At 35.7% G+C, this 24,412-nt stretch overlaps 1 protein-coding gene across 11 annotated transcripts in view; it reads right to left on the bottom strand.

The window, feature by feature from the left end:
• Positions 1–525: 525 nt before the first annotated feature.
• The window catches only part of SLIT2 (slit guidance ligand 2), a 268,470-nt gene continuing 244,583 nt past the window's right edge, over positions 526–24,412 (bottom strand). For 6 of the 11 annotated variants that reach the window (XM_064653119.1, XM_064653120.1, XM_064653122.1 and 3 more), the window contains 8 exons: positions 24,125–24,218; positions 22,166–22,303; positions 21,826–22,066; positions 21,356–21,486; positions 14,361–14,515; positions 7,884–8,172; positions 3,456–3,667; positions 526–2,356 (listed from right to left, as the gene is read on the bottom strand). In XM_064653119.1, the coding sequence (XP_064509189.1) occupies positions 2,115–2,356; positions 3,456–3,667; positions 7,884–8,172; positions 14,361–14,515; positions 21,356–21,486; positions 21,826–22,066; positions 22,166–22,303; positions 24,125–24,218 (1,502 nt within the window). In that variant the 3' untranslated portion in view covers positions 526–2,114. Of the gene's footprint in view, positions 2,357–3,012; positions 3,105–3,455; positions 3,668–7,883; positions 8,173–14,360; positions 14,516–21,355; positions 21,487–21,825; positions 22,067–22,165; positions 22,304–24,124; positions 24,219–24,412 lie in introns of all 11 variants that reach the window. The other 5 variants (XM_064653127.1, XM_064653129.1, XM_064653124.1 and 2 more) reach the window with 5 other exon arrangements.

A 24,412-nucleotide genomic window follows, 5' to 3' on the forward strand; every position in this document is an offset into this window, starting at 1 on the left:
TAGGCAAAAATGCCTCTTTTCTCCTCAAAGCTACCCCTATTTACAGCAGACTATTTAGCAGTCATAGAAGCTGCAAAGAAGGCCTCATGCCAAAGGCTTTTTCATTGGTTAAGTATCATCCCATCCAATTGCTCAAATTTAAAATAATTAGTCAAAGACTAGGGATAATGAATCCTTCTGAAGAATCAAATTACTTCCTAGAATAACTGTCAAATTGCCATTTTTATAACCATTAAAGTATTAGGATAGACTCAGTTTGCCTTTTCCTGAAGTGTACTTCAAATCTTTTCTCAATTTTGGTATAAGTTCATCTGATTTCATAATGCACAGACACTTTCAGATGTCACTGCCTCTAGGTGTAATAATCGCAAGATAATTCCTTCTTCAGATTTTCAGTACTGAATACATGGGATCTGAGGTTGGGTTTTATTCTGTCTTTTACCAAATATTCTTTGCAACAGATGTTTAATTAAAGGCTGCTAAACAATTTAAACTTCTCAGAAGAATACAAATAAGAGCTGTAAATGAAGTAAATATCTGTTTAATTTACAAACATCAGTAGCATTACTGATATCAGTCCAAATATGACAAAGCACACTGCATTACACATGTACATCTAACTTTTTTGTAAAAAAAATAATAAAATAAAATTGAAAAAACATCTGCATTTTTTACAGGGTACCCTGGGTTTTACTGAAAGAAGAACACAACCCACTACTGATTACCAATTCTACATTATAATTTAGCAGCAACATGTTAACATGGGGAACATTAGGGCAGTAAAGTAGTTTTATTATTTGGGGAAAGTCACAGTTCTTGATAGCACAGCCTTTTTTTCTTTTTTTATAAAAAAGGTAAAGAGTTCCATGGGAATATTAATTTATAAAGATCTATCTTCTAATGTCATTTTCTACACGCCATCTTATTTTCTGTAAGTACTGTATATAGGGAAAATTAACTTCTCTACAATTGCCATCTAGTGTAAAGTCATACATTACGGGTTCTTGGAAGGTGCCTGAATATCTGCTGTATGTGAATCCGCAGATTGTCACCACTTTCAATTCAGTGACACCAATTGGTCAGATTCTAAGGAAAAGTAAAAGGGAATGGAAAGGAGAAAACAGACTGAAAACATTTACCCCAAGACGACATGCTACGTTAGTTCTATTGCAAAAAATCCTGATTTTTAAGTCCTTTAAAAAAAATTACAAAAATACTGGGACAAATATAAATTAATATATATTAAAGCATTGAAAAACAGTAAAAGGGATGGCCTAAAAGGGTTAAGTACAATGTACTTTGATACAATAAATATTTCTCAATGAAACTGAATACTGTATAGAGTTGTTTAGAACTCATAAAACCAGAAATCCATATTATTACTAATTTACCCATCAATAATCTATTTTATCATCCCCAAAACATTTATATTACAAAAAATTAATACTGGAAAAGGGAAGATAAACACTTTTTTTCTGCTTCTTTTGCTAACATGCTGACATAAAAGTATACATCATCAGGAGATTTCAGGATTATAGTATATTCTTGTATCTCCTATTTCCCATTCATTAAGTGGGACACCATCTTTTCAAGATGCTTAATAATTCCAAAGACAAAATGTGTTTCAATTGTTATTTCTATATAATCTGATTCTTTTCTTTTATAATGCTTCCTCATCCATAGGTAAGTGATTGGTATGGTCTGTCAAGACAACAAAATATACTGATACGGAAATGAAAAAACAAGCCTTGTGTTCTGGTCAATTTTTCATCTCTGAGCTCTTAAGTTGAAAGTCTCATGTGTATAGTGTCAGTGTATCTTCAGCATGTTATAAAGAAGAATCCATGTTAAAAGCAGTTAAAATTTCCCATCTCTGTTGCAATGTTACCAGGTCTTTTTTTTTTTCTTCAAAGGTCCTCTTGGGTATGAGAAGTCTCAGTTCAAGCACTTGAATCTTTTTTTTCAATGAAGAAAAAGTCTTTATTCTCATAATAAAAATAAGTCTGTTCTGTATTTTACAATATATTTCAAATATTTCCACTATGAAGCATTAATTAGTCCGACACGGTCAATAAGTATACAACATTTTCAAAAGACAAGTGTGACAGGGACACTTAGGAGGGACAATTTGTACAGCCACACTTCACCACTTTTTCAACCTCGTCCACAAATGATGACCCGTCAGTGCATTCAAAAGAGTATTTCCGTCTCTTGCTCCTTAGTGGTCCACAGCGCTGCCCGGTTGAACATCCTCCTTTACATTCTAGTCTCGATACCTTCTTGGTCGTCTGGCACGCAGCATACCCTTGCTGCTTTTGGTAGTAATCTCGGACTCGTTCCCCTCGACAAGAGATTTCTGTAGAAAACAACATTTAAAATAAGAGATATGCTTTTGAGACATAGGTGAAAGAAAGGTTGACATCGCTAAGGAAGATGCTGTGTTACTATTTGCATTTGGGATTGATATTTAAAGTTTGACTCAGACTGTATGTTGGAAACCAGTGGTTCTACCAAACGTAATTTGATTAATGCTGTTTTTTTATTCCCTATACCTCCTGTTTTCAGTAAAGCTTATATTATGTATATGTAAACCATAAATACGAAGCTATTACAATGACAAGAAAATTGGAAGCCTAAATCTTTTCCTCTTTTATAAAAATACACATCTTCTGTTCCTACATTGCTTGCAGCTGGTTCTGTTTACCATAGGGAAATGTTTCTGAGAGCATGCAATTTAATTTATTAGACCTGGAGTTTAATATTATTCAAACTCTTATTTAATATAAGTTACATTCCACTAACTTCATAAATTACTGAGGTATAAAGCCTGCTAAAAATGAGACATCTGTTAAAAGTTCTACAACTATATTCTTCTGTTCTACTCCCATCTATGTACAATACAAAATAAATGCCATCTGGGGTAGGGGAAAGAGAGGGAGAGGGAGAGCTTTGATAGACAAAGGAAAAAGAAAAAGGTAGGGGGAAAAGTCATCCTGTTTTCATCCATCTCACCTGCATAATTCGCTGTGATAAATCAGTTGAAGCTGAGAGGTCAAAAGTAGAGTTTGTGATAAAACTAGGAGCAGAATCATTGGATTTGGCTTCTCAGTTGCAGAAGGTAGAGGAACAATAAATACAGAGAGATACAGCAGGTAAAAGGTAATAGTTAAATATAGTAAAAATGTGTTTCTGAATAAAGGCAAAAAAAATGTTTTCACAGCAAAACATTTGATGAAAAAATCCTCAAAATGTAAACAAATTCATGGGAAAGGTTTGATCTTTCTCTCACCAAGATAAAGTCTTATGGTAGAAAAAAAAAAGCAACAAATATGCGTGTTGTGGAAAAAAAAATTTGGTCATGTTTTTGACTGTTCATGTGTTTGGCTGTTCATGTTTTAATAAAAAAAAAGCTATTTTCTAGGACTACAACAACAACATTACTTATTTTTTTTTACCTTTATCACAGCTGTCCCCCGTGTATCCGCTGCCGCATTCGCAATATGGTTTCCCAAGTCCTGAAAGCCTACATTTGCCATGTTTACACCTGATGGATTGGCAGGGGTTAAACAGCATATCCTCTTCATCACAGAGGACTCCCCCATGTCCCTGCAGGCATTTACAACTGTATGAAAATGCATTGATCGGCAAGCAGGTACCATGCACACATCTACAGGGGAAACAAGCCCAAGAGAATAAAAATAAATTATTCATCAAAGTTCAGGCTAAGCAACATTAACTACAAATACTTTGGACTGTACTCAGAAGAAATTGCTTTTGTTTCTAATGGACTTTTTCAGTGAGATGCAGTGAAGTGGTTTAATTGGTATGCAGGTTTACACAAAACAAGCTGCAGTACAAAACTCTCTCTCACCAGAAAATAGCCACTGTAGATGTGTTATGGAAGACTTTTACAGGTCACAGTTACTGAAAACAACATTTCTTGTCTACCTAGATTTTCAGCATGCTTTTGAGAAGAACACAGCAAAATCAAGCCACAGAAAATTGATACTCACCTGAAATTCTGGTTCATGTATCATTTAAAAGAAAGCCCAAATTGTCAGTCATGAAGTATGGGGCTCCCAGCACAAGGACAGGTCAGGCACTTCCTAACAGAAACTTTTCTGACCCAAGCAGTGGCAGTTTCAAAGCTGAACATGTGCTTCCCCTTTAAATATATTAGTCTGCATTGCCAGCTGCCAATAGCAGCGGCTTAAAATGTATGGGGCAGGTGTTTGCTTCACTGCAAGACAACAGCACTCATCTAGTTCTCATGCAGAAGGCCACACTAGATAAGGTCTCATATTATCAAGTCTCACCCAGGGTGATTACACTAGGTAATCTCTCAGTTGAGCTTTAGTAAACATTTGTGGCAGCCTCGAATCTTGTTAGACAAAAAAATATTGTGAGTTAAGCTGCATCTGCTAAGTTCTGACATACAGTAGTATGGGAACGCACAGCTGGTCTTATTTCTCTTTGAGAGTGAGGTAGTGGTTCCCAAAAGGAGGATGTTTAATTGCCTATTCCTAGGTGTAAGCTGAACGTTAGGGGATTTCATCTTCTGAAAACATCACCGATGACTTGGAATTAAATCCCTTTCCTTTGTTCCTTTAGTAGTACAGGGTCAATAACTTTCTTCCTAGATATAATGCTATTCTCTTTAACTGTTGCACTGACAGACATGTTTTCTATCTACATATTGCTTCCCAGGGAAACACCTGGGAATCTTCACCACAGTGAAGATTCCTGTGCTGGGAGGAATGCAATCCTGATATTCAAGACCACAGTCACCTTTCTCGATGTTTCTCCTCTCTAAGGCTTTTCCTCTCTATATTGTAAGATCCTCGAGCTCACAACCTCCCTAGTAGGTTGTAGCAGCCACCTAAATAAATGAGAAGTTTTAGATTAAAAAAAGAAAAAAAATAAAAATCCCATTTGATCTAAAATAAAATAATTTGTTTCAATGTCAAGATGGCAAAAATTAATCTAAAATTGCATGTCATAGTAAAAGAAGAATTCTGAGTAACATTTCATTTTGAAATTTTTTAGCTAACATATTCTGTATTCCTGAAAACTTTTTTCTTTGTTCTCTACTCCTTCAGTAAATAAGAGATTTGATAAAATTGAAAAGTGCGCAATACTTTTCAACTCTGAAAAATTGGCATTAACTATTTAAAATAGTTTCATTTTATAAAGATCAACAAGTTCCACTCATCAATGAAATCTCTACTACAATTCTCCATCTCTAATTCTGTGCAAGTGCTTTAGGCACTTAAGAGGAAAAAAGAGTATGTGGAATCAGTCTCATCACAGGATATTTAAACAGAAGGCACAACACGTAGCCTCCATTCACATAACCAGTTTGGGATTAAAAATTGCAAATATAAAATTGATATCTTAAGCACCTCCAGCTTTCCTATTAGTCTGTATTTTGAAGGAACTGTGTTCCCTACAAAAATTACAAATTGTTTCTGCGGTTGAAGTCTGATATTCCAAGACTTATTAAGAAATTCAAAATTGAAGGTTTCGACAGTATCACAGAGCAGATAGCTTTTGTTTAGTTTTCATTATGTTCAGCATTTGATCTGTTCACCATTTACAAAACATCTGCTTTTAGGACATCTGATCTACGAAGTTACTCAGGTGACACTGACATTATGTCATATTCTATACAGGCTACTTTAAATATCAAAGCAATCTGTGCCAGGATCTTTGGTAAAGTTTTGCTTGACTTAGAAGATGATTAAATCTTAGCTAATGCCAGCTCTCATACTTTTGTTTCCACCTGCTCTTAGAAGCTCTAAATTTCATCTTCAGATTGTACTGAAAGGAACATCAAGCTAAGTGCAAACTCTTGGGCACAATTTCATCTCATCTAATTTTAGGTACCTCTGTCAGGCACTCAAGTTAGATGTATAATTGCCATAAGCTCCATACACAGTCATGGACAGAAATAAAATTATCCAGGGGGTGATTAGACAAATTGAAGTCTAATTTATGACTAGAGAAAAAATTTTGGTCACTATGTTTTGAATTCAAACACCTGGAGTTAGGTAAAATAAATCTAAGTCTTAAGCCTTTTCATGATGTGCAGGGATCTCTAAAAGATAACCTATATTTTTGAAACAGAGATCACAGTGACAACTCTGTTTCTCAGATAAAGCAGAATGTTGTACTGTATTAGAGGGAGACAAGGTATCTATTCAATAGACACAATTTAGAGATGAATCAAGAAATACAGAAACAAAATCCCCAGGAACTAAAGAACAACAAAGCCCACCTTCACTCAAAATATACATTTTGGTTTGGCTTTCTCTCTTAAAAGCTCATAGCACTGTATACAGCTTAAACAAACCCAATACCTCCGAGAGCAAACAAAATATTAATGCTATGCTCACTTAATTCTACCTTTGATACTGCCTGTATCTGATACTGATATCTTTGTAATTTGCTGCAAAAAAGCAGTCAGTTTGGGTGCTGATGTGCACAGTTATAAGAACCTCTGAAGAATCTAATATTTCATGGACAGTTTAACGAAATTCTCTGGCTTTTCTTATAGTAGGACTTGTGGTTACAGTTTGAGGTTATTTTTCACTCCTAAAGTATAAAATGGATATGATAAAAGTTGCATTTGTATTTTTTAACCTGCTGTGACTCCCTTTCATTGAAGTTATTGTGAAAGAGGACAGAGTAAGAAAGAGATCTATAAACAATGAAATTCTATAACGATATGCTTCAAAAATTCACTGTTCTAGCTCTGGGAAGAGTTCAAAACTTAATGATACTGAAAGTCTATAACCAATGTAAACAATGCTAACAGCATTGTAAAGCACACTAACTGCTGTATAAAGCTTTAAAGCATCAGATTCTCCACACACGATGTGAAAAGGTCATTTAAACATCATTTTAAATGGGACTTGAAAACCATCTTATTAGAATCTCTTAGCAAACTCAAGCCACTGGTCCTTAGTTTGTAAAAAGTTACATAGGTCAGAGCACTGAAAAAGCCAGCAGCCAAAAGATTCGAGCAGGCCTATTTTACTCTAAAAAAAACCCAACCAAAGCCAAAAGCCAAAAAGTTGTTTGCCAAGCTGTAGTGGGGACAGTGGTAAGGACAAACAGAATGATATCTTGTTGCCCAAGGTCAATAAATCCTGAAGAACTCTGAACTTCTGAAGTTTCTGATCTTCTTGTGCTGGGTATCCATGAACTAAAAAATTGAATCTGTCTCTACAGTAAATTTAAAAGACATATATGCATAAATATCAAAACTGTCATACACATATATCTATCTTTTTCTGTCTCTACAAATTTATAAACATGAACTTGTCTATAGACATATATAAAATGTCCAAACTAGAACTAGCAAATAGAATTAGCACACAAGGACTTAAACAAAAGTTTACCATAAAGATCAAAATCTATTTTCCTGCTAAAGCCTGGGATACTATGAAAGTATAAAATATTAGATATGTCATATCAATTTTTTTAAACAGAGTAGAGAATATTAATATTATTAATAACAATAATAATATTATTTCCTCATTCTATACAATTATAAGTAAGCAAATAGAACTGTTTCCATTTGCAACTTCTTCTAAATGATTTTTGTACCAAGGGTCATGAGTGCAACTCATTACAGAAGCAGCCCATACAGAAGTATGTAAGAGCACCTCCCAGGTTTTAGGCAAAACTGATTCCCTAAACTGGGAACTTTTCCTCATTAGGTTTATGGAAAGAATAAACTATAACTGGAATGCTGTTTTCATTTTTACATGCCCCGGCTATTTTGCTTTTGCAAGTGTGAACTTTTATGAAAAAAAATACACAGAACAGGAGACTTATATGCATAATATACTACTGTTCTGTCTTGAGGGAAGACATACTTATTTCCAAGACACGGGTCGTTAGTTTGTTGATCACAGAGGGGTCCAGTCCATCCTCCTTCGCAGTCACAGGAAAAGCCTGACTGGCTGGTAGCATGGCATGTTCCATGCACACAAACTTTTTTATGACAAGGCTCACAACCTGGCAGAATTCCCACTTGCAGTGGCACATTTCTGAAGTCCTGAAGTTCACTGTTGATATACAGATTACGGATGCAGCCATGAAAGCTAGTGCCGTTCTGTCCTGGAGACTGGCGTAAAGCTGCTATGTTATTTTTCACAGGCATGCCTAGAAAATTAATAATAGCAAATAATCAGTGTAATCATTGTTACAATTTTCTGTACCAGTTTCTCTATCTTTTACACATTTTTAAAGAAAGATTTCTTCTTAATTAATTATTCTTAGATACTCAGACTACAACCATAAACTAGTGATGAACAATCAACTGGAAATCGTCCTGGTTGTCAAGCATGCATGTAAATCAGCTCCAAACCTGCAAGTCTCTAGGTCACACTTCAGACCTCATCATACAAGAACCTCAGAACTCTGAGAAGGTCAGCTAGATGCCTGGTTTTGAGCTAGTGAAGTTAAGTCCAGGATAGCACATAATTTCTGAATCTCAGAAAAACAGCAGCTGATGATTTTTTGTAAGATAAGATACTCAAATCCAGAAGAATTTAGTAAGACCAATTCATCAAATTGGAGCTGCCACACACATTTCAAATGTGAAATTTTACTATGGAAAATATCTTGGAAAGAAAAGTTTAACAGATGAGGTTCCATTACTTTCAAAAATACTTTTGTTTAGCATGTCTCAAAAACAGATTAATAAAATAAAAATAAAAGACACTCGCAGTTTGCCCTTACAGTCTAAAAGAGTCAATAATAAAAATAATTCAACATTAAACTACTTTTGTGTATATATTTCTAGATAGGGCAAATGCCTCCAAATGTTGATAATTTTCGAGATAATTCCTTGGTTAGAGTCTGTAGCTTTTACAGGTGTATATGTGATGCAGTTATCATGTTATGATTGGTTAATCATTTAAGATTAATTCAGAAGGAACGTTATTCTTAAACCTTGTTTTCTTGTAAATATGAAGGTTCTTCTACTCCTACACCCCGTTTTCTTTTTGGTTTTGGTTTTTTTGTTTGTTTGTTTTTTGTTTTGTTTGGTTTTTAACTTATTGCCAACATATTGGCCTATAGTAGGTAGTCCTTAAGATATTACTTTCCAATCGTGAATACACAAATGCCTAACTACCTCCTGAGACTCACAAATAGAGGAAATCAAAGTGCACTGAGTGTTAGGAAAGGATCTGGTTTTACCTGTAAATAAATATTCTTATTAACTGCATTATTTCTAGGCAAAATTAACAATTTTCATTCTGGTACTTAGATAATGACAGAAAGTGGCAATGTTCTGCATAGTTGCTCCTTAACCATGTAAACCGATACTTGTAATGACATTCTATAGTTACACTGAACAATTAGGAGTAATGCAGAGTGCTGTGCAACCTAATCAAGTAGACCTGCCTTTCATTTAGAGGTTATTGCAATTTCGTTTGTGCTAGGCTTCAATGATTATAGAAATGAACAATATTGCATCCATACTGTTGAAGAGCCTAACCTTCTTTGATCTTATCAGTCAAGGAAATGCACTGGGTTTGTGTGGCAGGGTTTTGATAGCAGGGAGGCTATGGGATGGTTTCTGTGAGAAGCTGCCAGACCTGCTGCTGGCCAAGGTCGAGCCACTCAGTGACAGTGGTAATACATCTGTGATAACATATCTAAAAAGGAGAAAAACCCAAACAAGTCATTGTGCAGAAGTAATTGCGGCCAGAGAGAAGTGAGAATAAGTAAGAGGGACAACTCTGCAGATACCAAAGTCAGCGAAGCAGGAGGTGCTCCGGGTGCCAGAGTTGAGATTTCCCTGCAGCCTGCCCATGGTGCAGCCCATGGTGACACAGCTGTCCCCCTGCAGCCCATGGAGGTCCATGGGGGAGCAGAGATCCATCTCATGGAGGAGCCCCACACCAGAGGAGGTAGATGCTTGAAAAGAGACTGTGACCCCATGGGAAGCCTGTGTTGGAGCAGACTCCGGGAGGACTTGTGGAACTGTGGAAAGAGAAGCCCACACTGGAGCATGTTTTCTGTTGGTCTTGTGGGGGACCCACACTGGAGCAGCCTGTTCCCGAAAGATTGCACCCTGTGGGGAAAAAGAGACCCATGCTGGGAGCAGTTCATGCAGAACCACAACCCGTGAGAAGGACATGTTGGAGAAGTTTGTGGAGAACTGTCCCACTGGAGGGACCCCACGCTGGAACAGGGGAAGGACTCCTCTCCCTGAGGAGGAAGCAGTGGCAGAAACAACACGTGATGATCTGACTGTAACCCACATTCCCTGTCTACCTGCGTTGCTTGAGGGAAGGAGGTAGAGAATCAGGAATAAAGTTAAGCCCAGGAAGGAGAGAGGAGAGGGAGGAGGGTGTCTTTATGAATTTTTTTACTTCTCATTATCCTACTGTGATTTTGATTGATAATAAATTCAATCAATTTCTTCAAGTTTAGTCTGCTTTGCCCATGACAGTAATTGGTGAGTGACCTCTCCCCATCCTCACCTCAACTCATGAGCTTTCATTATATTTTCTCTCCCCTGTCCGGATGAGGAGAAGAGTGATAGAGCGGCTTTGGTGGGCACCTGGCATCCAGCCCAGGTCAAACTACCACAGTAAAATTGGCATGGAACTATAGTATTAAAGGACTGAGACAGCAAAGGATCATGAGTTCCCATTTCCTCACATCTACTTGCCATTTTCGCAAACCATGGACAAGGTAGAGTCATCAAGGCCCCTTCACACTGTTGTCTCTCTTGAAAGCAACACTCAGCAAATGTTTAGGCATATGACTTGAAGTATGTCATAGCAGAATAGATGTACTGAAATTACCCTTTGTAAAAATAAAAGGTGTATAAAGCTAAGCACACCAATGCAATGCTAAACTAGCTGTTATACTTGTGTGAGGAAATTTAGATGTTATTTCTGGGAACCATATAAGCATGTATGATACCAGATAAAAGGAGGTATATCACACGTGATTCAGAGATTTTTTTGTCTTTAATAAGGAAGACATTTGGAAACACAACGCAAGCATATACACAAGCTTTTAGCCTATACACTTTTTGCTTCTTCCAGCAAGTTAGAAGGCCAAAGTGTGTGCAAAAGCTTTAGCAATTTTTCTTAGATAATTTTTATATAAGGTTCTTTACCAGTTAGGAAAGAACTGCCATAGAAACAATGCAGAGAAATATTTCAGATCTATTTTTGGTAAGGTAAGAGAGTAGTTCCCATCCTCTTTTGAGCTTTTGGTCACTGAACCTGACTACAAATCAATTACTGCTCAAGGAGGTAAATGGTAAGCCCTCTATTAAATAAGTCATACAGTAAAACTGTCAAAATTAGTATCTCATTCTAGAAGCTGCTAGAAATGAGCAGGCACAAATGAGAAGCAGCTGATACCCTACCTGTCTCAGAAACAGGGACATCCATGAAACAAGAGGCCACTCTCAACTAGTGAAATATGCTCTAATTTCTAAGAGAAGAATGTGAAGTATCAGTGATGTCTGTGATGCCTTTGAAGAATTTTTGAGAAGAAACAGATTGTCCCTTAAGACTTCTTACAAAAAGACATGGGTTTGCAATATGATTTACTGAAATTTGTTATAGAAAGACTGAAAAATATCTAGCGTGTGTATTCTGACCACACAAAGGAGCCATACAGTTGGAAAAAGGTAAAAAAAAAAAGTTTAAATCGATTAGCTCAGTTTTTTGGTAAAAATAATGTTAAGTTACTCCTTCTGAACCAACTTAAATATTGTGACCCAAGAATAACATTGAAAAAAACCAAAAAAGAAGCTGGGGGGAGGCAGGGAGAGAGGGAATAAGAGGGAATGAAAGGGAATGAAAGCACACACCACGCAAGGGCTTGCTGTCAAGTCTCAATTTCATCCTGCCAGATGAGGTGATGCTTATCAGAAATGCCATTTTAGCAGGAAAGTGGCAAAAGTAAGCGTAAGCTACGTGATGATATAGGTGTCAAACTAAGATTTTGGCAAAGATAAAAATACTGCATAAAATCCTAGTGAGAATTTAAGTTCTTAACTGATGGAAATGTGTGATCAAATTCTCTAAAAATCTAGATACAGTTGGATAAGAAAAAAATTAATGACTCTCAAAAAGATGGGTAAAGAAAGATACAAGACTGGTAAGTAACTGGCTCAAGAATTTTAAAATTGTAAGTAGATAAATTAGATAAACATAGATAAAGAACAGAAAATCTTAAGAGCTGACCATCAACCTACTGGGTTTTTTTTTCCTTTATTTTGCTATAATGTTCTTATAATATTGGTTTTCAATTTTTTTTTGGGCCAACATTTTCTATGAAAGTAGAAATAATTGTCTGCTTGAATCTTGAACATGAGGAATTGAAATAGAACACAGGACCTCTCTAAAGAATATTCACTAGAACAAAAAAGACTGCTGCTCTTAGGAATCAAACCAATTTTCTGACTTTTACTTAGATTACAGAGGCCCATCAGGATTCCAACAGGAACTTAAAAAAATTATTCTTCTGATACTTCTAAATGACGAGGCAGATGAGTAAGATTCTGCTAATGGAGGCACAGATCTTCAAGGTGAAGAAGCAAGGAAGAGAACCATATGTCACAAATCATCATCTCAGTGTCAAGAATGTGCCCTGAATGAATGTTTATAGTTGGCAGTGTAGCCTCATTTCATCAAAAGGTGCCTGTAATAGACAGAGGGATTGTTTTGCACTACCTTCAGCTTTCAAATAGTGCAAATGGCCTCAACAGTCATTAAACAAAGTGATGTTGACAATACAAGTAAGCAAGCACACACTGACTTATTAGAATGTAGGACCAACTCTTCTTCCAAAAAATAGCAGCACAGGATACTGTGTAAACAATGGAGGTGATACACATGAAAAAATGCAATGTGCTTCCACAGAGCAATCTTCCTTTGAAGATTCATGATGTGAAGCAATTTTAAAGGCAGCTAATACATTTGATAACATTAATTCTTTTCTCTGTTACTATGTAGAGTGATGGCTAACATTGAATTCTATCTTATAATTCTTCCCATTTTAGATGGGAGGAGGCAATGACAAAATTCGAAAAGATCTGACAAAAACCTGAAGTGTTTCAAGGGAATAATGGGAATTTTCAGATAAGTCATGTTACTTCTTATCACTTGTAACTGAGGCACTTGTTATACCAGTTTTATAGGAGAAATAGTCAATTCTTGATTAGGATCAAAAGCAGCTGGTTTTATTTTCCATTAGAGAGAAATCTGAGCAAGTACCCTGAGCTTTTCTGTGTATTTAGAAAGAGGATAACTAGCACCTTTTCTAGAGAAAGTAGTCATCTCACAAATGTATTACTAGTAGCATAATTTTTTGCAAGGAGGCAAGATGCTTAAGTCTAAAATGTTATTCTCAGACAAAAAAAAAGTTCTTAAGAATTAGACAAAATGAAAAAGAAAGTAGGTGTTCTTTTTACAGAAAGAACAAATCAGAAGGAGATTCCTTACATGCCTCCTGTAAGACCATAAGGTTAAAGTAGAACCTGAAAATTGGTAGAAGATAAGCAGTATTTAAAAACCGTGCCGAATCTCTGATCACTAAGAACTTAGACTTGCTACCAAGGTGAGTAAGGAGGCACAAAGTGGTGGCTGAATTTTCTGACTTTTACTTAGATTACAGAGGCCCATCAGGATTCCAACAGGAACTGCTGGTTAAAACAGTGTGCTTGAATCCATAGTTATACAGAGTATATTCCACCAAATGATCAAAAAATTTTCAAATATTTTAGCTCTACCAGTTTTACTTAAACAAACCACTCTTTCTTCTCAAAACAAACAAATAAAAAACAAGCCTTGCCACATACTGTGAGGCAGCTGTCCAGTTGGTTCCCTTCTTACCTAGTGTCCTAACTCCTATCAACCCTAAGCAGTAAGATCTCTAGACATAAATTATATTTCATTGCTTTCATTGCTATCATTTCCTGCAGATACCTGTACAGTGAAATAGTAAAATGTCAATGTAAAACATGAGCAAAACAGAATGCTACCATTCTATACTTTCTGAATAGGCATGAATAAATCTTCATGTAGCTAAACAATGCTAAGCACTCTTCTTCAGTATAATAAAATGCTAAGTAACAGTAGAAAATTACATAATTTTGCAGTGGTAAAAAATAAACGTAACTATAAAAAAGCAACAGGTTCAGTTTGAGGGCATACTATTTGTTAAAATTGAAACTATTGAGATTAACTGCTTGTGTTTCATCTTAAGGTGTTATCCCAATAAATGAGTCTCTTACCATGTGTTTATTAAAGCATGTTACCAGAGTAAATTAGCTATGATACTTCTAGTAAGAAGCAGTAAGATCCTCTTACCTCCTACGTACAGCGGAGAATCAAAATTCAGAGTGGATTGCTTGGACAAATTGGTAATTATCTTGGGGCTTCCTCCATCAATAGATAAAGATAGAATCTGATCCATAGCTAGCAGCTCCACAATGTGGAAATTGCCATCATTAATTGTTTCCACACTGCAAAATAAACATGAATATTAAACAGTTTATGGTCTGGTTAGAACAGTTTTTTACCTTCTTTCCTTGTAAGAGTTAATAGAGTTTCAGAACAGAACTTCTCCAGAGGTGCAGTCTCCTGAAAGCTAGGTTTTAAGCAAAGACATGCACATATGCCTAAAAGCTAATACAACACCCCTTCCTCTGCAACAGTGATCACAGGGCTGGAACACCTTTTCTATGAAGTTAGCTGAGACAATTGGGGTCATTCAACCTGGAGATGAGAAGGCTCTGGGTAAACCTTACAGCAGCTTTTCAATACTCAAAGGGGGCTTATAGGAAAGATGGAGAGAGACCTTTTACCAAGGCCTGTAGTAACAGGACCAGGGGTAACTCTGAGAGAGGGTAGATTTAGATCAGATAGAATTTATAAAGTAAAAGAAGTGACATAAAGGAAAAAAAAATAATATGAGGGTGGGTTAATATGAAACACTGGGACAGGTTGCCAGAGAATTTGTGGACTTGTAATTGGAAATATTCAAGATCAAGTTGGATGGGGCTTTGTGCAACCTAATCTAGTGGAAGTTGTCCCTGTCCACGGCAAAGAAGGTAGAAGTAGAGGACATATGATCCTAATTTTACTCCAAGATCGTATTTGTTTGTGTGCCTCTGTGTATCCCAAATATTGCAGAGTATGGGTTACACATTTTGTAAGTACGAAGGCCTGAGTGGAGTCCGGTGATACATAAATCTACTATTTCATGAAATACGGAACTGCATCTAACCTTAATCCTGCCCAACAAAATCATGTCATTGGTCCAGACAGCTCCACTGACACTACCTGTAAATTAATTTCTTATCTTTATTGGGCACAGTTATTTCTGTGTGTTTAGCATCTGGCTAGTACAGTGAATATAAATATTTTGTTAATTCTTTTTTCTTGTCTACATATACCATTTCCTTCTGCTTCCTAACAAGCTATGAACTCACTAGTAGGAGAATACCTGAAGGGTGTCAAGCAGAGAATGTTTGTTTCAAGCACGGTGCTTATGCTGTATAAGAGCAAGCCTATTCAGGTTATTAGGTGCAAGAAATGGCTGCCTATGCTTATCAGCTGCAATATCTACACAGGAAGTGCTTAAGTGCAGGGTAACTACTCTGTGCTTTAACACGGTTTAAGTGCATCAGAGAAGGAAGAATATCATCACTCAGTTCTATATCATTGTACTTGCATAAATTGTACGCCCATTTTACACTGGAGAAATGAGAGCTGAATATATGGCTGCATGGAAGGTATGACAATGAGCTGTAGTCCAGAGACCAGACATTACAACCATTCCCATGAGAGACTTTATTTGTTTCAGGCCACCATCAAATGAGTGAGCTTAAGCCTTTGAAAAAAGTTATTCAAATGAACCAATTGTATCATAGCCTGAGATGGACTGAACACTCACACAGTCAGTTCGCTCTTCTTATTGAGAAAGCAGTATAGCTGAAAGGGATTAGCTTCCTAAACCTCCAGGCAAAAATCAAGCAAATTACCTTAAAACGTCCTTAGTGATGTTTTAATTAACTTAACTGCTTTTGTCCTGGAACAGATCAGAAGCACACGTGGTTGCTTACAGCTGTGACACATTAAATAGCTTCTTAGTCATTTATTACCTACTCTATGTGAGCAGCCTCTGCTCAATATGGATGAAAGGTCTGCATGGTAGCATGCATGCTTTACATAAACTCAGCTCTGTGTGAAAGTGCAAACATACGACAGAGCAGACACTGGCACAATAAACACTTTATGGGAGTTGGCAGGAGGGAGACTGCCAGTTTCTGTGGGGGGAAAGGAAAAGGTCAGGGTTCATCATTCCTAAAGACCCAGGTTTGCTCAAGGTATTAAGAGGTTTGTTTGCTGTGCTAAAGCAATAATAAAGATGCCATGATTAAATTATTTAACACATTTCAATGGATCCAGGAAAAAATGTGCTAAGAAATCAAAGTGCATACGACTTTTTGATTTCAGGAAGCAAGAAACCCTAATATAATGTTCTTGTTTCAAGGAAACTTGTTATTCTACAGCTTATCAACCTTTCACACAATAGTATTTTAAAGAATGAGAGCAAAACAGAAAATGCATTTTTATAGCAAGAGGTCATTCCAGGGATGTATAAAACATAATGTGTAAAGGGAATGTGTCTCTGATAAGAGCAATTATTAAAAGCTTCTGGTTTAAACTGTTTTACTGGTAAAAATTTACTGCAGAGAGTGGAGCCCTTCTAGGGAAGGGTGGTTTAAATTAAAGGGGAAATAAACACAAGGCATATCTGTGCAATATTTCCTGCCAATGCACTTACATTACTTCTAGCCCATTTTCCATTGGAGAAATGAGAGCTGAATGCATAGATCCTAATGAAAAGCTGTAAGAAAAACTGATTTAAGGCTTCTGGTACTCTGTAGAAGAATAATGATTTGGAAAGAAATATTTCCATATTTCCATATTTCCAATGAACATATGATGAAAACTAGTTTACAGAATGAAAAGGGTTTTCTTTTTCTTTTGTGTAAAAAACATTTAACATTTAAAAATGATGTCCAGACAGAACAAAACACAAGTGGATCAACATTTTAAAAATAATCATCTCCAATGAACTAATATTCTTTATTGGTCTTGGCAGTGCCATCATCTCATTTTGTTTCTCAGATTGACTATGACTGCTTTAGGGATGATGGCTCTTTCTGGGGTCAGGTCCCACTGGTAAAGCAGTTCTCGTTCACTTTACACAGCTAGACTGATGTTATTGTTAATTCTTCATATTTATCGTGATTAAATCATCTCTTTGTAACTTTGCTTTGTTGTTACTGTAAGTGCCTCTGTAGGCTTTACAGCTCTCATTTGACTCCTTTTAAACACACCATTTCTTGTCTGCCATTTATATTATAAAACTTCTATTTGAATCTCTCTATTGGCTGGGCTTTTTCTGTTTGTTTTTGTTTGTTTGTTTGTTTGTTTTTGGGGGGTTTTTTTGCCTCTGTTTCAGGCACATCATCATTGTTCAGTGGAGTACAACCTGCCTTATTCTTTTCCCTGTACTATACATGAATCTTCACTTTCTTAAGAAATCGCTAAATTTCTTGATAAAAATCTCAGTTTTTTAATTTCCTTTCAGTCCTTCTCAGTGTAACCAACTTTCCATCTTTGCAAATTATCTATCCTGTTACCAAACTGCTCTTAACCATCATTGTTCCTAAACATTATTAGTTAAAATATTCTTTTGTCATCCTCATATCTCACTGATAAAACATAATATATTAACTTACTTGCTTTTATAATTCATCGTCCATTTGTACTGGATCTGTCTGGGAAGTTAATATTCTTCATAATACTAAGTATTTTATCTAAACCTATGATTTTTCTGACTTTTTCTTTTCTCTTTCCCTGTCCAAGTGGGGGTGGTGGAAGGGGAGGTGAGTGAGTGGCTGTGTGGCACTTACTTGCCTACCAGGGTTAAGCTATGACACTACTTCACAATATTATTTTAGTTATTTATAATTTTGGTAAACTTCAACTGTTTCTTCTAAAATTTTCCATACTGAATGGTGCAGGAAACTTATTTTTAGTCCTCTAAACATACCCAATAGTTTCCTAAAGTAAAGGGAACATACTCCTACCTCTTATGGTTCTATTACCCCTGCCTTGCAGGTCATGACTTTTGGCAGTCGGCTGCCACCATGTCTGTCCATTTGTCATCTTTCTCAAAATGCACTGAGGCAAGGTGTTAAGATCCTGAAAATGTACTTCTGCACAAACTACTGGGCTAGATCACGAAATTTTTGGTCCATGCTGGCTGTATTTCAGCACACAGATGATTAGCACCTTCTCTTCAGCTGTACTTCTGGACTGCAGTAGTACTTGCTGGATATGAGCCTGCCAACCCACTCACAGGGCAGGAGTTGCCTTAGCTACTTCAAGGTTATACCAACAGAGAACGAAACTGTGTGGTTTTCATTCAGAAGCAGCAAAAACTAGGCCAACAGAGAAGGAAGAGAAAGAGGTAGGACTGCACAAGAAATAGTTTGAATAATGCAAGCATCAGTAATGGATAGCAGTGGATTGTGAGGAAAACAGTATTGGAGATTGAGTCAAGGAGAAGGCTGAGAAAGACAAAATAGAGAAGACAGAAAGCAAATGAATAGGTTAATGTAGATTGTGTCTGTGAGTAGATCTAGTTGACTTAGAAAAAAATAAAGGGAGGGAAGAGAGGAAAGAAACCAAAAGGAGGGACGGAAGGAAAGACCGGAAACATGCCAGGAGACAGCTTTAACAGGTAACAAAGGTACAGAAAGACAATATGCAATGAAGGGATGAAAAGAAGGTAAAGACCTTAAAAAGGGCAGGAAATATCATAAAGATTCTAGGAAGGTAGAACGGTAAGAACTGGAAATGATAAAGGGATTATAGTACAATGTGTAAAAGACCCTATGCTACGCCTTTCTAGAACCTGAAATAGAAATGAAATAATATGTAATTTGTACAAGGATCACTAGATGCACAAACATATATACAAATGTGGAAAGGTGTATATGGCTTCCAACACAGAGTCATGAAAATATAGAATTGTTTAGGTTGGAAAAGACCTCTAAAACCATGAAGTTCAACCATTAAGCCAGCACTGCCAAGTCCACCACCAAATCATGTCACTATACACCATATCTACACTTTAAATACCTCCAGGAATGGTGACTCCACCACTTCTCTGGGCAGCCTGTTCTAACACTTGACAACCCTTTCTGTGAAGAAATTTTTCCCAATATCCAATCTAAAGCTCTCCTGGTGCAATGTGAGGCTGTTCCCTCTTGTCCTATTGCTTGTTACTTGGGAGAAGAGACTGACTCACACCTGGCTACAACCTCCTTTCAGATAGTTGTAAAGAGAAATAAGGTATCCCCTCAGACTTCCCTTAAGGGCACAAGGCTTCATTACAGTTGGACCATTACATGAAAGTTTTCAAATATATCAGAAGCTCACCATCACACTTATTCAAAACAAAATGGAGGTTAATAATAATAATAACAATAATACTTCCAGTGTATATAATGCTTCACTGAACAACTGTGTCACACTGTAACACCTCACTGTGTAGGGGAGATGCTTCTAATTGTTTTGTAACAATAACCTAATTGAGACTGTTTGTTAATTGGTTACTTTGTTATCAATCCCCATGTTTATGGTGTTTAATTTACCTGAGTGTGAGTAATGTCTCCCAATCTTTCTCTAGAAAGCTAAAATGGACAAGTGTGAATTACCAGTATTTATTATATTCCAGCAATGCCAGAGAAAGCATTAAATTTATGAGAAGGTAGTATATGTTCTGAATGGGAAGAAGTATTCTCAATAGATTAAACAAATGAGAGCCAAAATAACTTGAAACTACATATGACCCTGATTCCTATTGCTTCTTATTCTCAGACAGATGTCCCTATCAAAAAAAAATCAACAAAAATAATTAAAACCATGAAAAAAACCAGTCAAAACTTCTTCTTTAGCCCTATCCCAGACAGAAAAGAAAAATATTATTTTTCACATTTGAAAAAGTGAATGTTTGATGCAATTTTAAATTTGTGATTGGTACTTCAATCTCTTGTAAAGTCAAATCCAATTTTAATATATGAAAATTTATACAATTAATATACATATACTACTTCCATATGTTAAACCATTTCATGGAATTGTAAGGAGACCTTATGAAATACATACCACATCAAAAAATAAAAGCAACCTTAAGATGCTTATTGGAGAAGGCTATGTTTTTTCTAAACAACTTTATGTTGTATTTTATGGGCATGATTTTTTTTCTGAGGAATGCTTTTAGTAATCTACTAAAACCACAGTTCCCTTAGTGTTATTACCTAAAAAAGTTTAGCCTTGTTTCCCTGCTATATAAACTTGAGCTTTTGATTTTATATTGCCATGAGTGCAATCATTTCTAAAAATCATTTATTTTCAGTGAAATATTTGTAATAGAATGCAGAACAGTGTCAGCTGTTACAAACAATAGAAAGTAATTATACACTAGATATGATTTTATAACCCTAAAGGTGTAAATGCAGCAAAAATAAGATCTATGGAAAACTGATTTAACATTTCCCTTTTACTTCTGAAGGTATTTTTAGCAACAAGAGGGCAGTCAATGCCAAGAAGTGATGGCTGTTTTCTCTTTGCTCTCTCTTGCAATGTCTGTGTGCAAATTCTTGTGAAGTTATATAATACCTCCCCATAAATTCAGGTGGTAATTTTTCAGAGAGCCAGAGAAATAGACTTAAAAATTGACCCTGAAAAATCATGCTCCAGAAGCAGCTGTAGATTCTGTTTCTTAATGACTTTGGAAGCAAAACCCATTTCTTTTTCAAGGGTACTGCCTTTTTTCAGAATCAAATTTTCAGTTTTCACTTGCTGGGGAAAAGTCCCACATTATAGGACTGCCTTGCACAGAAGAGAAGCCTCCATTTAATTTCTGCTTATGCAGTAGAGTTCTTCATTTTACCTGGTACACTAGGAAATCATTTGTCAGTTACACATGGAAAAAATTCCACTTCTACATGTGAACTTGACACAAATGTATAAATATTCTGCTGGAAGCTAACTCTTCTCAGTTTTAATGCATCAACTAATATATTATCTTCCTGATGTATCTGCACTAGAGTTATTTTGCCAAGGCAATTCATCTCTTTTGGCAAGAGGTTTTGAGTGTCTAACAATACATTCATTTGCATACGTTTCTTTTAAACATCTATTAAAAAATGTGACCTTGACATAAGGAATTAATACAGCTTTTGTTTCAGTTAGAAATTTCTTTCATCCAGGTTCACCTGTAAATAGCAGAGGCTGGATATGATCCTGTGTCATAACTGACCCTCACTCTACCCCGGTACAGCTCTACTGCTATATGATCTTTATCGCCTTTGTAGAGCAGGATCCCACTGTCTTCATCCGTGGCAATCTAGTTAAAAGAAAGAAACTCTTAGAAAGAACTAAAAAATGAATATTAAATTGAAATGCAATATTAAGAGAATCTCTGAATTTACTGCCATAGTCTATTACTTCATTAAAAAATTCTCTCTTGAAGGACAATCTGACAAAATTCTTTCTCTTCCTATCCAAAAGCCCATCTACTTCACTTGGAATATAAAGTTATTGCATTGACTTTTGTAAATTTTTAGCTCAAACTGTGAAAAACTCTGTAAGGGAGCCATTGACAACTTTGGGTAGTTTTCCACTTCATGAAGAGTCATTTACTCTCTTTTCCAGAAAAGAGTATCTACCACACAAGCAAACTTACCTGTAGCGTAATATTGGTTTGGGGGCGTATCTTAGCTGAAGGGATTTGCAGATAGGATTCTTTGTTGATGAAGTTTATACTAATCAATTTTTCACATTTCTCACCCTGGTAGCCTGATAAACACTGACAAATTGGTTCACTTTCTTTTATGATACACTGGGCTCCATTTTGACACTCATAATTATCACAAGGGCTGGTGCGAGGTAGAACCATTGGTGGTGAAAACTCACAAAACAAGCCACTAAATGAAAACAGAAAAAAAATATCAGTATTTCCAAGAAAAAAACCCCAAATTTGACAGAAGACATACATGTTTCTACTGTCTTCAGATCCTTCTCACCTGTATCCTTCTGGACAAATACATGTATATCCATTAACTGCATCAGTACACTGAGCTCCATTTTTACATTTGTTGTCCTGGCAGTCATCAAAGTCAATATCACAATGCTCACCTACATATCCTGGTGTGCAATCACATCTGTAAAACAGGAAATCAAATTGGATAGCACAGTGCCTTTTAATGATACACTATGCTTATGACAAAGATAAGGAACTACTAAATTTTTTAAAGCTCAAGGAAAAAAAAGGCATTACTGTGACTTTGTGTGTAAAGACTATGTAGCTTAATCCCATTAGTATACGGGAAATCTACATGTGTAATGAATAGAGGTTTGCTGGTTAAACACATTTACAGACCTGCCATTATATTGAAGAATTGTGGTTTAAATCCAGAGAGCCCTCATGAATAATTTTGACAGTATTTACGAACAATGCAGAAAACACTAAACATAATAAATACGTTCAGTCGGTGAAACAGAGACAAATCATCCAGGGCTTGCATTGTACTGATGGTTATTTTCTTTGTCAATTGAACAGCTCTAAATGGACCAATGGTCCATTTATACTGTTTGGAGGTTATGCATAATTTTCTTTCCCTTGAAGTTCCATACTACAAATAGCTTCCTGGTTAGTGAACTAACAGAAGTCTCAAAACGCATCATCTTCCCTTCCTGAACCCCCACTGAACTAGAAACAGCATATCTTCAAGACCGTATGTAATGTTTTTTGTTTGTTGGTTTGGGTTTTTTTTTCCAATGTGCAACTGTCATTGCTAATGCTAGTGGCATTTCTTCAGGGAATTCGCATATACTAGACTGAGTGAATGCCCACAACTCTGTGAAAAAGTAATGGAAAATATTACAAATCTATGCATACACAATCTTTTTTTTTTTTTTTTAATTAAGATGTTTTTAATTGATTTCATTAGATCTTGTGATTCCATCCTTGGTGTTATTTCTGTGAGTATCTAAAACTTGCAAGAGTAATTTTCAACAGTTGTGTAACTTTAAATTTAGTACTTAAAAAAAATATGTCTCATTTTTATTAAACAACATAAATGAATAAGAAAAGTGAAAAAAGAACATAAAGCATGCGATTAAAAAGCTGACTGAGATACATTCTCGAAGTTTACTGCATGTACTATTTTCTGATGTAAAATCTCAGACAGGAAAAGGAAAGATTAATGAACTAGGAGTAAAGTATTAGATGCTTAACTAGGTTTATGGAAGTGATGTGAAGAAAATAATCATATAGAAATCCAACAAGTTTTCTATTTTCCAGCTGAAAACTATCAACTTAATTTCATGTTCAATTGAATATTTAATACATTTTATATTTTTTGCATATTTTAAATAAAACAGAATTTTGTAAGTAGTAGGAACGATAATAATCTGATTTTAGCACAAAAGCATGCTGTGCATAAAAGAGGTACTTGTGAGAACAATTGAAAACTGTAGGTTTCCTATGTTTTTTAACCTAAAGCCTATTACAACAACTTTAACTTGTGCATACTAATTAATTCTGATAAGGATATGGTGTAATTAAATATTAGTTTTCTTGGGAATGGACTTCTTTAGTTTATATCTTCCAGTGTGCCTTCCTAATAATCTCTTTCACAATTACTTCTCTAAAAGCAGTATAATTATTCCACTTCAATTAAATGCAATTATTTTCCTGCTGCCCAAGCTCCTAAAAGGACCATCATATAGACTATCCTATTTAAAATCTGTTTGGAATTAGAACCGGAAAGGATCAGTGAAATTCAGTAAAACATACTTAAGATAATAATGTAGTTCTATATGAAAATAATGGCCTGTTCTGCCATAATGCTTAATAATAACCAAAATTAGTACTTTGGGAGCAGAACTTGCTTCCACTAAAACACAAGGAAAGGAAGCTAAGCAGGATAGAAAAATATGAATTTTGATTCAGTTAGACTCTAAAAATATTTCAGACTTACCTGTATCCTTTGGGTGTCAAGATACACTTTGAGTCATGCTGGCAAGGATTCAGGTTTTGAGCACAGAAATCTAGTTTCTCCTCACACAGTTCACCTGAAATACAATGTATGTTGTCAATTCAGTGAAAACATCAAAGTGACCTGTGATGTTTCTATTAGCAGTTTCTATTTTAAAAGAAACGGCTACAACTTTTTTGCAAACTGTGAAATATGCATGCTTCTTGATATAGTAAAAAATAATTTTTAATAAAATATTTTTAATAAATACTGATAAATAAATAGTAACAC

This window comes from Pseudopipra pipra, chromosome 4 (genome assembly GCF_036250125.1).
Source record: "Pseudopipra pipra isolate bDixPip1 chromosome 4, bDixPip1.hap1, whole genome shotgun sequence".
NCBI classification, from domain to species: domain Eukaryota; kingdom Metazoa; phylum Chordata; class Aves; order Passeriformes; family Pipridae; genus Pseudopipra; species Pseudopipra pipra.